At 55.4% G+C, this 15,313-nt stretch overlaps 2 protein-coding genes across 3 annotated transcripts; one reads left to right on the top strand and one right to left on the bottom strand.

Moving 5' to 3' along the window:
• Positions 1–171: 171 nt before the first annotated feature.
• On the top strand, positions 172–2,721 carry PFN3 (profilin 3). Its single transcript, XM_036225143.1, has one exon. It carries the CDS (start codon positions 989–991, stop codon positions 1,400–1,402), a length of 414 nt encoding a protein of 137 aa, XP_036081036.1. The 5' UTR covers positions 172–988; the 3' UTR covers positions 1,403–2,721.
• On the bottom strand, positions 2,621–14,889 carry SLC34A1 (solute carrier family 34 member 1). 2 transcript variants are annotated; one of them, XM_016158330.2, is made up of 13 exons: positions 14,792–14,889; positions 13,455–13,584; positions 13,167–13,316; positions 12,953–13,081; positions 12,739–12,882; positions 11,668–11,779; positions 11,367–11,562; positions 11,189–11,284; positions 6,168–6,231; positions 5,733–5,900; positions 4,497–4,613; positions 4,285–4,409; positions 2,621–3,638 (listed from the first exon to the last, which is right to left on the bottom strand). In XM_016158330.2, exons 2-13 carry the CDS (start codon positions 13,561–13,563, stop codon positions 3,135–3,137), a joined length of 1,914 nt encoding a protein of 637 aa, XP_016013816.1. In that variant the 5' UTR covers positions 13,564–13,584; positions 14,792–14,889; the 3' UTR covers positions 2,621–3,134. The 2 variants fall into 2 exon arrangements, with proteins under 2 accessions (XP_016013816.1, XP_016013817.1); XM_016158331.2 differs by lacking the exons at positions 2,621–3,638; positions 4,285–4,409; positions 4,497–4,613; positions 5,733–5,900; positions 6,168–6,231 and adding an exon at positions 8,867–10,101.
• Between the last annotated feature and the right edge of the window lie 424 nt (positions 14,890–15,313).

The raw sequence follows: 15,313 nt of genomic DNA, 5'->3' as shown, positions 1-15,313 counted from the left end.
CACGGCTCTTCAGGGGTCCTGCTAGGAAACGCGGAGACAGTAAACAAGTGCACAGCTTCTGCACATCCCTCAGAACAGGATCTATTGAGATCTTATGCAAGATTTAGATTCGCATCCAGCTGACGTATACTGAGCCATGTGTACTGACTGAGCCTAGTGCTAGGTGACTCCATGTCTTATTCTTTGTATGAAATTTAATATTTTAAGTTTATAAGAGAAGTTCTCAATCTTGGCTATACATCAGAATCACCTGGGGAGCTTTTCGAACTTACGCCTGAGATCTACCTCAGATCAGTGAAATCAGCACATAGCTCTTAGGGATGGGGCATGCGTAGTTGTATGTTTTAAAAACGTGCAGCGGGTTTGAGAACTGTGGTTGGAAATGCTTAACCTTAAAGTAGTGGTGTGGACTCTTGAGGCTGGTGGTGGAGGTGGAAGACCTTCACTCCAGCCCGGCCCGCACTAAGGCAGTGGGTCTCAAAGTCCCATCCCTGGACCAGCAGCAGCCACTTCACCAAAGAACTTGTTTAAAATGCCTATTTTCGAGCTACACTCCATCCTACTGAATCAGAAACTCTGAGTTGGGGCCTGGGAATCTGGTTAACAGCTTTCTAGGAAATTCTAATGCTACTAACGTTTGAGAACCACGTTCTGGGGGTGGAACGATTTCCAGGTTGAAGAGGTCCCACTGTCCAGACGTGTCATCTTTTTGTTTTTAAATCCATGTGTACTGTGCTTGATGGACCATTTAAGTTGGTTTTTGAGGATTATTTTAACACGATCCCTTCAGGCTAAATTTAGAACTTCACCAGGAGTAAGATATAACTCCCACCTCCATTCTCCAGCAGTACGAAGTGGCTCTGTGAAATTGCCCCGCTCAACAGTTGCAACCCCGCCCTCACATACATCACAATGCCCTGTGTGACATAGGCGGGAGCAGCCTGGCATTCTTCCAAAGTGCAAGGTGAGGGGCATACTCTGAGCCGGGATGAGTGAGTGGAAAGGCTACATCAGTGCTGTGCTGCGGGATCAGCGTATCGACGACGTGGCGATTGTGGGCCACTCGGACAATCGCTGCGTGTGGGCGTCGCGGCCCGGGGGCCTGCTGGCGGCCATCTCACCGCAGGAGGTGGGTGTGCTCACGGGGATGGACCGGTGCACCTTCCTGCAGGCGGGCCTAAGCGTGGCAGGCCGCCGCTGCTGCGTCATCCGAGACCACCTACTGGCTGAAGGCGACGGAGTGCTGGATGCGCGCACCAAGGGGTTAGATGGGCGCGCCGTCTGCGTGGGCCACACACCGCGCGCACTTCTCGTGCTCATGGGCCGACGGGGCGTGCACGGGGGCATCCTCAACAAGACAGTGCACGAGCTGATCCGCGGGCTGCGCAATCAGGGGACCTAGCAGGACAGCTAGGCGGCAGAGGAGCCAAAATAAAGTCAGACCTGGGAGGCAGACTCATCCTTCCATGGCGTGGTGGAGAGAGGGGGAGGTGCTGACGAGGACACCATTTCCTGGAAGATCCTTGCAAGAGGGTTACCTGGTGGGGCTTGGATCCTGAGTCTAGAGGCTTCCCAGCCTCCTGTGTTTCAGACACTGCCCTCCCGTGGGTGCCCTGCAGAGGCCTCTGACCTGATTCTCCAGGCCAGAGTTTGGGGTCCTTGGTGCTTTCCCTGTGTCCTTGGGACACAGCAGTTGAGCAAGAGTCCCCAGGGAGTATCTCAGACTTTCTAGTTCAACCCTGAGCATCCTTTCGCACAAGACTTTCCTCACATCTGGGCAGGACAAACAGTAAAGGGAGTCCTCTCCCCACCCTCCACACCCCTCCTCACCCTCCCACAGCCCTCTCCAGGCTGGAGGTCAGTATAGTTCTCAGCTCCTCTATTTGGCAGGAGGAAGCACTAGCAAGGATTGTGAGTAGGTAGCTCCCCCAGCTACCAGTGTGGGGCCCGACAGCCTTCCTGCCCCCTTGAGGTCCAAAGGCTCCAGAGATGTCCCTGGACTGGAATGGAGGCTGAAACTTTGGCACCTCCCCACCCCCTTGCCTTGCCCTCTGCAGGCCGCACCTGGGACGGTGGGAGGTCATGGGGGAAGAGGAATTGGAAACTCAAGTAGGTGTAGAGGCCTGGTTTATCCCCAAAGATAGAGGACAAAGGTGGGAGGTAGGGTGACTGGTCCCCACTCCTTGTGTGTTGGGACACAGGGCATGGCCTCTCTTGCCCATCTCTCCTGGTCCCCATCTCCAGGGGCCCTGACAAGCCCTTACCTGTCACTTATTTTCTAGAGAACTGACCTTGTCCCAGAAAGGAGGGAGGGAGTCAGGGAAGCAAGAGGAGACTGTAGGCAGTCAGCCTGGTGGGCTGGGTGTGGAGGTGCAGAGAGCCCTCCTGACACTTGCTTTGGGGGTTGCCCCAGGCCCTGGGGACAGGGCTTCCTGGGAGTCTGAACTGCGGATTGGACTCATTAAGGCAGGGCCAGGTGGGTTGTTGGGGTGAGCTTGCAGGCTGGTCTTTTCAGGGCACAGTGGGCTGCCTTTGGCAGGGGGAGACAGTGCTGCTGAACCCCAAACCCTGGTCTCTCCTTCCCCCCTAGGCAAGAACAAACAGACTTCCAAATGCATGATGAGCTTAACTTTTTTTAAAATCAGTGTAAGGAAAGGGGGTCGTAGTGGTGATGCAGAAAGCAGGGTGAGGATGAGGAAGACGGTATCATGGAAGAGGAAAGGTGGCAGGGAAGGGATGAGAATTCAGCCAGTGACTCAGGCATCACATCTATACACGAGCAAACAGCTGCAAGTTACGTACTCAGCCCCACCCTTACTCCCACCCAGCCCAGTCGAAGCTGTGTGGATGCGAGGACACAAGCACAGGCCCCTCCAAACACATGTGTAAAGGACAAGAAACTCTACTCAGGTATCCTGCAGCCTGCACAGAGCCTCCACAGCTGTACCATCATATACACATATTCGGGCTGACACACAGGCTCACACACCAACTCTTGGTCACACACCCCAGACCTCTGAGGACCAGCACAATGATAGGCCCATGCTCAGAGTACACAGGCACCCCTCCACCCTTCCACCCCAGGGGCCAGGCGCAGGCCCTTTTCCACCCCAAGTGGAAGTCTGGGCCGAAGCCTAGAGGTGGGTGGCACCGTGGCGAGCAGGCAGGGCTAGGCGGGGGGAGGGCGTGGCAGGGGGCAGCTCCTCCAGGAAGACCCTGGCAGGCAGTGGGGGTGAGCGGGGCTCAGGCCTGGCACAGCACAGGGTGGCGCGGGTGATGAGGTGGTCCAGGGGCTGCAGGGAGTGCATCCAGCGGGGCAGAAAGTCCCACGTCTGCAGCCACTTGGGCAGATGCCGGGGGCTGCGACTCTGCAGGATGCTGATGAGCACCACGAAGACCAGTAGGGCCCCAAAGGGTGCTCCCACACCTACCATGGCCTGCCAGCCTGCCATGGAGATTCCAAACACCAGTGAGGGTAGCAGCAGGAAGCACAGCAGGAGGTAGAGGACAGCAAACCAGCGGTACTTGGCGGTGCATTTGCCCAGCGCTTTGGCCATGTGGATGGGCAGGCGCATGCAGGGCACTGGGTACCAAAGCAGGATGCCCGAGATGTTGAAGAAGAAGTGGCAGAGGGCAATCTGCAGGGGAGAGAGTGGAGGGGCCAAGGTGGGCTCCAGCCATCTCCCGAATCAAGCCGGCAGGAATAGATAATAGGGGCTGCCTGGTACGGGCAGCAGGAAGGTCACCACTTAGGGCTGATGTGCCTCCAGTAAAATATTGACACACTTCTGAGCCAGTTGGTAAATAACTCCTGCCCTGAGCTCTCTGTGTCCCACCCCCACCCCATGGACCCAGGAATTCCCCGGCAGATGCTGCCCAAATCCTTGTTAGTTTCTGGAGGCCTCCTGTTGGATCTGCACCCTAGCCCCAGCTCCTGGCTTGTCATTCCTTTGCCCCTAGGACAACAACCCCTCTGCCATGTGTCCCCCTACTCATCCTTGCTTCCCCAGTCTGGGCCAGGCTTCCTTTTACAGCCCCCTTTCCTAAGAGTGCACAGCCTCGCTATTCATTGGTGTGATTCTGAGTCATGTCTCCCTGGTAGATGCCAAGGTCCTGAAGGTGGTGCCAGCTCTTCGTTGCCAAATGGTTGCCAGAGAGCCTGGCACAGTGTGTGGCCCCTAACTAGGCAGTTAAAATGATTTGTTACACTGTCCCACCCTGGGGCAGCCCATGCCCCCATGCCAGCCGATCCCACCTCTGGCAGGGTTACTCTCCCAGCCGCACCTGGAAGGCACTGGACAGCTTCTCCCGTGGACTGGCCAGTGCAGCCAGGATGGCTGTGGTGGTGGTGCCGATGTTGGAGCCCAGAGTGAGGGGGTAGGCTCGTTCGATGCTGATCACACCCAAGCCTGGGGGCACAGGGAAGGAGTGGTCTCCCTGGCTCCCCCCACAGCTCTTTCCCTGCCCGCTCCCCTCCCCACAGCATGGGCACTCACCGATGAGTGGAGTGATGGCTGAGGTAAACACAGAACTACTTTGAACAATGAAGGTCATGCCGGCACCTACCACCATGGCAAAGTAGCCTGTGGCCCAGGTGAAAGGGGCTGGGAAGTCTGCAAGGAAACCCATCCCAACAAGGTCGGTGGGGTAGCGATGGGAGGGCAGCAGGGACCTTCCTTGGGAAGGAAGTCTTGGATGCCACCTTCCAATTGGGACCTTCTCAGTCCCTGCTCAACTGCAGTGGCTTCTACTGGTCTTGAATTAAAGACGCTCCTCAGCCTGGCTCCATCATTCTTTTGTCCGGGCTGTTCCTTCCACCCGGAAAGCCTTCCCACTCCTAGACATTCATTCTCAAGGCTCAGAGCAGGTATCACTGCTGCTGGAAAACTCTCCCTGGCCCCGCCCTTGGCAGACTTTGTTTCTCCCCACTCCGAGCCCCCTTCCGGCATTGTTGTACAGCCTCCACTTGTGCCAGACAGTGTACTGAAAAAGCTCAGGGAAAAAGCTTTAGACAAAAACCAGATGGTGTCACTCCCCTGCCCCCAATCCCTAAGTGCACCCATTAACCTGAACAAGGTCCAGGCTCTCAGCCATCCTGTGGCCCTGCGATCTGCTCTGCCCTGCCTCTCGCAGACTCCCTCACTGATCTCCCACTACAAACCTGTCCCCTGGTTCCTGCCTCTGAGCCTTTGCACTTACTGTCCCCTCCGCCGGGAAGGCTCTTCAGCCACATCTTGACTCCTCATTTAGGTCTCTGCTCAAGTGTCACCACCACACAGAGGCTGCTGACTGCCCTTTGAAAGCAGCCTCTTCTATACTGTTTTGTTGCCATTTTTTCTTTCTTCTTGGCAAGTTACCTTTTTCTCTAAATGTGCCCCCCGCCCGAGGGCAGGATTCATCTCTATGTGCCTCACCTCTGCATTCCCAGCAGGTACTACACCATGCTTGGTGCCCCGTTGGGGCTTGATGACTATTAATTGAATCAAACAGTGGCCTCTGAGAATCTCTTTAGAGCCACCTGCTGGAATGGGGCCACAGCCAGAGGCAGCCACAGATACCCAGCTGTCAGCACCTCAGGGGCCTAGAGATCTCCCAGTCTAACCTCTTCTTTGCTCACATGGGGAAACTGAGGCTCAGAGGTGGTAGGGCTTTATCTGGAGAGGCAGTAGCAGGACTGAGGGAGGTCTGGAAGGTCCAGCCCTGGGGCCCACCCACCCACTGCTTGAGCTCACCGGTGTTGATAACCTTCTGAATGATTTTGGCCACCTGGCCCTTGAGCAGAGAGTTGAGCATCTTGACAAGGAGGATGAGGCAGGTACACAGGAGCACCAGGGAGCCAGCCAGCAGGATGAGCCCCACGGCCAGGTCTGGCAGCCCCGTGTCCACGAAGATGTGGTTGCCTGTTGGGGATGTGTCAGGCTGCTGAGAGTTGATCCCCACCTGGCTCCCAGCGCCCCACCTTTGCCACCCTTTGGGCTCAGAGCCTAAGGCCCCACCTCAGTCTACTTAAACCTCAACATTAGGCCTGACCCAAGCCTAGGAGCTGGGCTGGTTGTCAGTCATCATTCCTGGGGCTGGTAGCAGCAGTGACAGAGTGGGCCGAGGTCCTACTTCTGCCAGGCTCTGCCCCTGTCAGGCCAGACCTCTCCCATGCTGCAGGCACTCACATTTCTCCAAGGTGGCATTTCCGAGGGTCTGGCTGGTATTGGCCTCTGCCCTGAGGGTGGACACCTAGATTAAAAGAAGAGGGATAAAGAATTTTGGAAAATGTAGCCTGTGTTTAGGGCTCTGATGGAGATTAGGGGGAGATGAGGAGGTGGGGTGATGGAGATGGGCATCCTGGCTATGTGCCCTTGGGCAGTCTGTTGCCCTCACTGAGCCTGTATCCTCTGCTAAAGAGACTGGGTGAAAATACCTACTACACAGAAACTGGCCACGGTTGGCCTCTGAACTTCTGCCCCGTTAGTCCACTCATCTTGCTTTCTTGGGGCCCACAGGGGCCTCCTGATCCGGTGGCTTCTTGTCCTTGTTTCTCCCACCTCCCCTTGTCATTGGATGCTGCTGAACATGGTTCTCTTCTCCTGAAAGACTTCCCCATCTTTTATTACCAGTCCCTCTTGGTACCCCTCTTCCACAGTGTTCTTGCCTCATCCTCTCCTCAGAGGCACCTGGCCCAAGTTTCATTTTCCTCTTGTTCCATTTCTTATCTAGAGAGAGTCAGGCCTAGGGGACTACTGGTAAACAGAGGGTCCAGGCCCCACATCTCTTCCTTCCTCTACCTACTATCAGCGAAGTGAAGGCGGTTCCTGGGGAGGCCCTCCCAATTCAGAGGGCCCAGGACCAGGCAGGGAGCCTAAGTGAAGGGCTCAGGCTGAGAGTGGACGTGGTGGAAGGAGCATGCTGGGCCTATGGGAGCAACAGCTACTCAGCACCAGGCCACTATTACCATCCAGGGAGAGAGCCCAGGATGGCCAAAGGGCCTTACCCTATAAGAGAAACCACGACTCTATAGTTTTAGGTAAATGTTGTAAATGTTCTCAATCAGTAAATGCTGGTGACCACTTTTATAGTTCAACGAAGACCGATCTAAGCTAGAGCCCCCTAATTTGTAGCCTCGTTGGGTTAAGCAGTTATGTTTTTAAATGCAACCTGGAGTGCCTTCCCTTTACCCCAGATCCCAGCAGTGGAAGGAGAAAGTGGGCTTGGCTTGGCTGAGGAGCCGCCATCTCACAGAGGGGGAACAGAAGTCACTTACTCCCAGGGGCTCTGGCAAAATGCAAGAACCACTACCTCTCCCGTGTCCCCACAAACACATTCTGCCTCTTCTGGGTTCTGATATGGGTGCTAATTCCATTCTCCTAGGAACTCTGCCTCCCATACTCCTCTGACCTCCCCTAGAGCTGAGGGTAGGGGCTCAGTTGGGTCCTGGCACTTGGGGATTACAGCTCCTTTACAGCTGGATTCTAAACTGGGTCATTTTAAAAATGTATGATAAGACATGCTTATGGCACCTGGCTTGAAATCAGAGTTTATTTTAGTAGCATGTGTTCCCTTGAATGGGGCAACATGCTGGACTATGTTCCCAGCTGGCCTTGGGGCACTCGCAAGCCTGGCCCCAATTGCAGGCCAAGAAACCAGGAAGAAACAGTCTCCGATGGGCCCAGCTGTAAAAGCCGGTGGGCCAAGTGGTAGTAACTACTATGCAGGTGAGGGACAAAGCCAGGTGTGAAGGACAGAGCCAGGTATGAGGGACAGAGCCAGGTGTGAGGGAGAGAGGCAGGTGTTTGCTGTCAGGCATATCCAAGATTCAAATCCTGCATCTTATATCAACTACTTTGGGCACGTCATGCCACTTCCCTGAGCTTATTTTCTCTAAAGCAGGACATTAAAAGAGCTGTTAAAAGGTTATAGGAGAAAACGTGTGTGAAATGCTCACCAAAGGAATTTGCTTATGATAAGTCTTTAGTAAACAGTGCCTCCAAATAAGAACAGACCTTTCCCTACCTGGGCCTATCCGGAATTACAGATTGGAAGGGTGTGTGTGTGTGTTTGTGTGCGTGTGTGTAAGATTGACTTTCTAGGTCAGGATCAATGGCTCCTGCAGATATGCTTGAGAGCCTTGGCCCTGTTGGGAGGAGCTTGATGGACCTTCATGGGGGGCCCAACCTGAAGCCCCACGAGGCAGATGACCCCCTAAGATGGGTGGCTGCCTGAACAGCCCGTGCTCTACCCTGTGCTGGGTCAGAGTTCTCTTGGGGGAGGGTGGAGGATAATGGGGGCTTTGGAGTTTCACTCTGGGATGGCAGTGCCGGGGCAGGGCAAGGGCCAGAGCTTGACCTTTCTGCCTGGGGCTGTATGGCCCTGGCTGAGCTGAGTGGGGGTGTCCAGAGACTGCAAAGGGAAGGAGGGAGAAGGTAGAAGCTCCAGCCTAGACAAAGAGCTAGCTGGCCCAGAGTCTGGGGCATACACCCCAGATGTGCCCATCCCTCCTGGGCCTGGGGGCACGGTGGGGGTGGGGCAGAGGAGTGGGAGGGGGACACGGTGGGGGTGGTGAACTCTGTGGGAAGGACAGAACGAATGCGCCTCAGACAGCTCTGGGCTCAAACCCCTGATGAGCCACTTCCAGCTGTATGACACTGCATCAAACACATAACCTCTCTGGGCCTCAATGTCCTCTGCAGCATGAGGTCCATAATGCCACTCACCTCCCCCAGGGACTAGTTATGAGGAATCTTGGAAGAGAGAGTGGGGATTTAAATGCCTGCAGAGCCACCCCAAATTAAGGAGGCACCTTTAAGGGCTAACCGAGATGATTCAGCTCACAGAGGAACCTTAGGCTCCAGGAATTCTTCCCCTGGGGAGAAACTCCTATGATGTGAGCCTGCGCAGTAGTCTCCCCTCTAGGGGAAGGGGAGCTCTGGGGTCTTTGTCTCTAGAAGCAGAGGGAGAGCACTGTGCCAGTAGCGCCATCTGGTGGTGAAGAGGAGAACGCCTTAGCGCAGCACCTACCACTCCTGGAGGGGGTCTCTGGGTGGCTATGGTCGCCTGGTGGCACTCAGGTATGATGAGCAGAATGGGAATGGACACAAATGATGGGACACCATGATGGTGTCTGGAAGAGGCAGAGAGTTGGGTATTCAGGAACACAAGCTCCAAATTCCACCGGGATTTTCGTCCTGCCTCAATCTCATGGACTCTCTCAGCCTTAGTTTCCTCATCTGTGAAATGGGATGTAATAATCCCTGCTTCCCAGGTTGTAAGTCCTCAAAAGATGCTGGTGAAACCAGGCAGGTATGGCTGACAATCCACAGCGTGACCACACAACAAGGTAACTCCCGGGACAGTGTCAGGCCCCCAGAGTGCCATTAAAACTGCCTCTTTTTTCTTTTGCCATCTGGGCAACCTCATAGTCCCAATCTTCTCCGTGGTGCTATGATTCCCTGAAGACTGCTTTGGGTGACGTTGGGTCAGTTTGGTGAAAGCTGGAGGCAATGGAGACAAGTTGGAAGGGAACACAAGGAGATTCCATGACCAAAACAAAACTCAAGTCTTCGGTGCAGGAGGAGCTGCCAACACACATCACCTCCCAAGAATGAGCGCATGGCTTCATGAGCCATGTTCCCACAGAGACTGTCCCAGAGAGAGGGTGAGAACAGGGAGCTTGGATCCCACCCATGGCTACTCTCTAGGTGAAGAAGACTGTTCATTCTTAAGGGAAGGGTCTCCCAGGACAGCTGGGATGAGAAACCCATGTTCAGGCAGGTGACAACTGGAACAGTGAGGACAGTCACAGCCTAGTGACCTTGGGCAGGTTGCTTCATGTTGCTGAGCCTCAGGTCCCTCTTGCGAAAGATGGGACGCTCGTGCCCACCTCACCAGCACTGCATGAGGATTCCATCAGGGGAGGGCATTCGGTGGTGCGCGCTACAGAGGGACCTGCTGGATGCAGGTGGGCAGCAGGTTTCAGAGCAGCAAGGAGAAGCACCGTATCCTTCCTTCCGTGGTTTGTTTTTTGTGAAGATCAAAGTGTGCAATTTCTCCCCCTCCAGGTTTTGCTATGAAGTGAGAGGATTGTGACGATATGAAGACTTGGGGAGTGCCCTGCAAGCCCGTGAGAAGGTGGAAGTTGTTAGAGAGGTCACAAAGTCAGCATAAAAGCTTCCTGTGCAGGCTTTTTTGATGTCAAACTGCCTTGACACTCAGCAGGGCTGAGCAGGAGCTGTGTGCTGCTCAGATGAGAGGGAACCTCGCAGGGCAGGTTGAAAGACTGCTCTCTGTTCACACTGGGAAAAAGGCTTGGTGACAACAAGTAGCAAGTGGAGATAATGAGGGGGGAAAGGCCTGGGCTTTAGGTTTCCGTATACATTGTTCTTAGTTACTTCTTGTATTTAATAATCAAAGGGTGGCAAGTACTCCAGATAACTATGACTTTGATGAAGCATTTTTCTATTTATGGCTGAGTGAGAAAGTGTGCCGATTGCCTGCTTCCTTGTTAGCCTGGTGTAATGGCCGGTCTATGAGCATCCAACTCATCCAAAGACGTCTTTATTCCAGGCAGTAGAAGCCAGGAAGAAGCAGAAACAGTGCAGAAGCATACGGGGACACACGCCTGTGAGTCTCCAGGGGAAGGAGCCTGATGTCGGCACAACAAGCTGTTGCGTCTCCGGTGAGGTCTCCATGTGGCCTGCTTGTCCTTATACATTCTCTCCCTGCCTCCCTCCCCACATTACTTGGAGCCCCAGACATGGCAGGGCTGAGTCATTAGTCAATTGGTACCCCAGTGAGGAAGAGAGAGCCCTAGACAGTGAAACCTGTGCTCTGGGCCCTGACACGACAGTACAAGCTCCAGCAAGTTTCCTTGCCTCTCAGAGCCCATTTCTCTACTGGTGAAACCAGAGGGTTGAGCCAGATCAGTGGTTCTTGCACTTGAGCGTGGAGCAGACTGAGAGGGCTTACTAAAACAAGGTGGCTGGACTTTCTTCCGATTTAGTAGGTGGGACTGGTACATGCTAAAGCCGGTGTGAGGCTAGGAGGAATTGGCACTGTCCGCCATAGGTGCAGACTCACAGTACCACATATTTGCCCTCTAGGCTAATGATCTCTAGGGTCTACTTGGAGCATTTTGAACACTAACAATCAGCTGACTGAAGAGGAAGTTTTCTCACCTGGGACCAGACCTAAGACTCACCTCCATGGGGTCTGGGTGGCACCAGATCCGTATGAGACTGTGGTTCCTCAGGGACTCATCACCGGTGGCAATGCTGGTAATCACGGACTTGTCCAACTGTGGGCAAGACGTGGGCGGGGGGAGTGAGAGGGGTCCTCACTGTTCCCCAGCCCCCATCCCATGCCAGCCTCACCCCCACCTGGATGATGAGCTTAGTGAAGGGCTCCGTGATGATCTTGAGCAGGTCAGGGGCATCTCGGCCACCTCGTATGTTGAAGCAGGCCACCACGAGTTGAGTGACATGGTGCAGGTACCCGGTGGCAGCCTCCAGGGGCAGCAGGACCAGAACTGACAGCCAGTTAAAGCAGTCGTGCACGGTGGCCCCCGCGAAGGCCCTGGGCAGGGAGGCCGCATTGCAGCGCAGGCCAGAGCCTGGATGCGTTCCCGTGGGGGCTCCCTCCCCCAACAAGCACAGGCCCCTCACCACTCTACCCCCTCACCGCCGGAAGTCAGTCCTGTCCCCTGCCTGCATCAGGGCCACAATGGTGTTGGTGACGGAGGTCCCGATGTTGGAACCCATGATGATGGGGATGGCAGAGCTCACCTCCAGCACTGGGAGAAGAGGAGACCTCTTAACTAACTGGGAGGAGGCCACCCAGCTCCTGGCCCCACACTTTCTGCAAGACCCACTATCCATGTCCTGGCCCCCAGCAGGCATGCCTGCCATGCTGCTGATTCTGCCCAGCCTCCGTGTCACAGGTATGTATGGGCACCCACGTGAACCAATGCACGTGCACTGCACATGTACATATGTAAACGTGTGTGGGGACGGACACATGTACATGAGGGTGTGTGTTCTACATGCAAATGCGTATCTGTGCTAATGTGTGCACACGTGTCCATAAGAGTGACGATCAGTTTCATGTGTCGGCTTGGCTAGGCTATGGTACCCAGGTATTCAATCCAACACTAATTTAGAGGTTGCTGTGAGGGTGTTCTACAGATGAGATTCGCCTCTGCAACCGTTTGACCTTAAGTAAAGGAGATCAACCTCAGTAATCTGGGTGAGGCTCATCCAGTGAGATAAAAGGCCTTCGGAGCACCACGGAGACTACCCTGGGGATGAAGCAATTCCACCTGTGCCCTGCAGTATGGGCTGCTGCCCACGAGCTCCACCTGGCCTTCCCAACGGCCTGCCCACCAGCCTTGGTGTGCCTAGCCAGACTCACAATCATGTAAGCCAGTTACTTGCAATAAACCTTGCAGGTTCAGTTTCTTTATTTCTCTGGTTCTGTTTCCCTGACTGATAGAGAGTAACCATGTGGAGGTGTGGAGGTGAGCCTTCCTGGGGCTGTGCCCCCTTTCCAGTTCCTAGGGCATCTGTCCGGGCTGAGACTCCTGGCCAGGCCTTGGAGGGCAGAATGGGAGATGCCAGAGCTCTGCCCTTTGCCCTCAGCCCCCTGTCCCCACTCCTGCTCCCTGCCCCCTAGTCCTGCCATGGCCTCCCATGCCGCCCCCACTGGGCACACCCAGCTCCCCACACTTTGCCTGGCCCCAGTGGGCCGACTCACATCCGGAGGAGACCATGCTGACAATGATGGATGTAGAGGTGCTGGAGCTCTGTACCAGCACTGTCACCAGGATGCCCACCACCAGCCCCGCCACTGGGTTGGACAGGATGGCGTTGTCCTTGAAGATGTCGCCAGCCACCTTCCCTGGAAAGCATGAGCTTACGTTGTCTGAGGCCCTTCAGGGACCCTTCCCGGTTCCCTCCCATAGCCCTACCTCCGGCCAGCTGGAAGGCTGAGCTGAGCACATCCAGGGAGCAGACGAAGAGATAGAGGAAGGCCAGCATCAGGGGCACCTTGAGGAGCGTCAGGCCAGCCCGGCGCAGCTTCTGGGCCAGCCCGGGCTCTGGAGATGGGACAGCCGTGAGTACAGCGGCCAGCGAGCTGCGGCAGTGACTGCTGATGCCCTGCCACCCCCCACCTAGGCCCACCTGGCTTCTGCTCCTCCTCCAGGGCCAACTTGGCAGGCAGTGGGTCGTGACACTCCAGAACCTCCCCGAAGGGGCAGCTGTGCTCGGCGAGGGCCACGGGGCCCAGGCTGGGGAAGGCATAGGCGGAGGTTCCTGGGATCCTGTGCAGGACTGGGGAGGGACGCTGGTCAGGGGTTCCCAGAGGCCCCAGGTCCCGGGGAGGTTAGGAGAGGTGGGTGGAGGGTGGAGGCCTCACCCGGCTGTGGGTGCCCATGGGCAGGCAGGGTCTGGGGCTGGAGGAACACTCACCCTGAGGGCTGGGCACGTAGGCAAAGGCTGCCCCGCGCATCATGTGCCCCCCACGGACTGGGATTGGGGAGACAGCAGGGCTCCCCAACCTGTCTCCATAGGTCATCATCCTGGGCACACGCTGTGGGACCTGCGGCAATACTGAGTGACAACTGCTATGTCCCAGAAACTCACACACACAAACATACACACCCACATCCACGCTCACATACTCACTGGCACAAACATTCATGGTGTATGATCCCAAACACACACCCACAGAAGGACACATTCCTCCTACACACACCCAGGGACACACACTCAGGGAGTCAGCACAGATTCAGGCATTCATTCATTCATTTGACAAGTATTGATTGAGCATCTACTCTATCCCAGGTACTGAGACAGACGCTGGGGTATAGTGGTGACTAAATACAGACACAACTGTCTCCAGGACCTCAAAGTGTGGTGGAGAGACAGATGTCCATGAAATAATCCCTCAAACAGATGGAAAATGGCAATGGGCCAAGTGTTCTAATGACAGATATGGATGCCTATGGTGAGGTGGCTCCTGGGGGAGGTTAAGAGGGTCTCAGGCTGAAGGTACTGGAGGGGAACAGTCAGCAGGAGTTGCTGGAAGGAGAAAAGGAAGGGTACATGTGCTGAGAGGAGCCTAGAATGACCTGCGGCTGGCGGGGGCCAGGAAACACGCTAGCAAAGGCTGTGGGTTGGGTTGGGGCTGGTCCTCACAGAAGGAGTGTTGTTCCTCTGGAGAGTGGAGAGCAGTCTTGGACACCTGCCCGATCATGGGACCAGCTGGGCATGCACTCAGGGGAGGGTCCACCGTCCTGGACCCCAAGCTCCTGGGTTTCCCCTCACAAGTGCAGTTTTTCCTCCATCCAACTCCACCTCTAATAATAAACAAACCCTGCCACCAATCTCCCGTGAAAGAGGTTCAAAGCAGAACAGGTTCAGGTGAGGAGGAGCCTCCACCCAGTCCCCAAGTCTGGGAAGCCCAGGCTTGCTTTAGGGTCCCCCGCTGAACTGCCCCAGGAGTTCTTGTCTGTTAAAGTGAGAGTGCCCCCAGTCTGCTTCAGCAACCCCCCATTCCCACCCCCAACATTGTCCCAAGGGTCCTTGGCTGTGGGGTGGGGGTAAGGTTGCCAAGCTGAATTCTTAGCCCTAGAAGAGTATGAGTCTTTTTTACTTTGGGGAGTGAGCCAGGCTGGGCTGGGACTGAGATGTTATGGGGGCAGGAAAAGGAGATACAGTTAGGACAGGGGTGAGGGGGCCGGGCGATGGGCCATTTCTTACTAAGAGTTGGGGATGAGTTTGGGACCAGGGTGCCCTGGGCTCACCTTGGGGTTCTGTGTTGCAGCTCCTGCTCAGTTGCTCAGGGAAGTCCTAGGGACCTGAGGAGAAGCTGGGACCCTCTGCTTTATATCCTTGGGTCAAGGGCAAAGTCCCTAGAACCCTAGCTGCCCTCCTCTGTTCCTTGATTAACCTAACCCCTGAGATTCCTTCTAGTTAATTGCTAATCCTCAGCTCTGCAGGGGGAGTCTGTAGTCAGGCTCTCCCCTCCCCCACACAGTCAGCCCAAATACCAAGCAGACCCAGGGAGGACACGGTCACATCCCCAGCCCCCAGGCAGAGACCCTGAAGCTCCTCAGGCATCTCATCCCCAGAGTTCCAAAGAGATGCCATGCACCCAGCCTCTTCCCCTCATTCTTGGCATGACCAGACTCCCCAGAGAGTGATCCAAACATCCTGTGGTCTTGCTGTACATCTGGGTATCTATAGGTCTGTGTGTCTTGGTGGATGTTTCAGGAAGACAGAGTTTGTGATGAAGGAAGCAACGGGAGACAAACCAGGAGAGACTG

The sequence above is a fragment of the Rousettus aegyptiacus genome, unplaced genomic scaffold, assembly GCF_014176215.1.
Source record: "Rousettus aegyptiacus isolate mRouAeg1 unplaced genomic scaffold, mRouAeg1.p scaffold_m13_p_7, whole genome shotgun sequence".
Taxonomy (NCBI): domain Eukaryota; kingdom Metazoa; phylum Chordata; class Mammalia; order Chiroptera; family Pteropodidae; genus Rousettus; species Rousettus aegyptiacus.
The sequence above is the reverse complement of the archived record's forward strand: the minus strand, read 5'-3'. Positions and strand labels throughout refer to the sequence as shown.

Coding starts and splice junctions, on each gene's coding strand:
- PFN3 (XM_036225143.1), top strand. CDS start 989: ATGAGTGAGTGGAAAGGCTACATCAGTGCTGTGCTGCGGGATCAGCGT.
- SLC34A1 (XM_016158330.2), bottom strand. CDS start 13,563: ATGATGACCTATGGAGACAGGTTGGGGAGCCCTGCTGTCTCCCCAATC. Junction 12,883..12,952: donor AGCCTTCCAGCTGGCCGGAG/GTAGGGCTATGG, acceptor CATGCTTTCCAG/GGAAGGTGGCTGGCGACATC. Junction 4,614..5,732: donor TCAGAAGGTTATCAACACCG/GTGAGCTCAAGC, acceptor GTTTCCTTGCAG/ACTTCCCAGCCCCTTTCACC.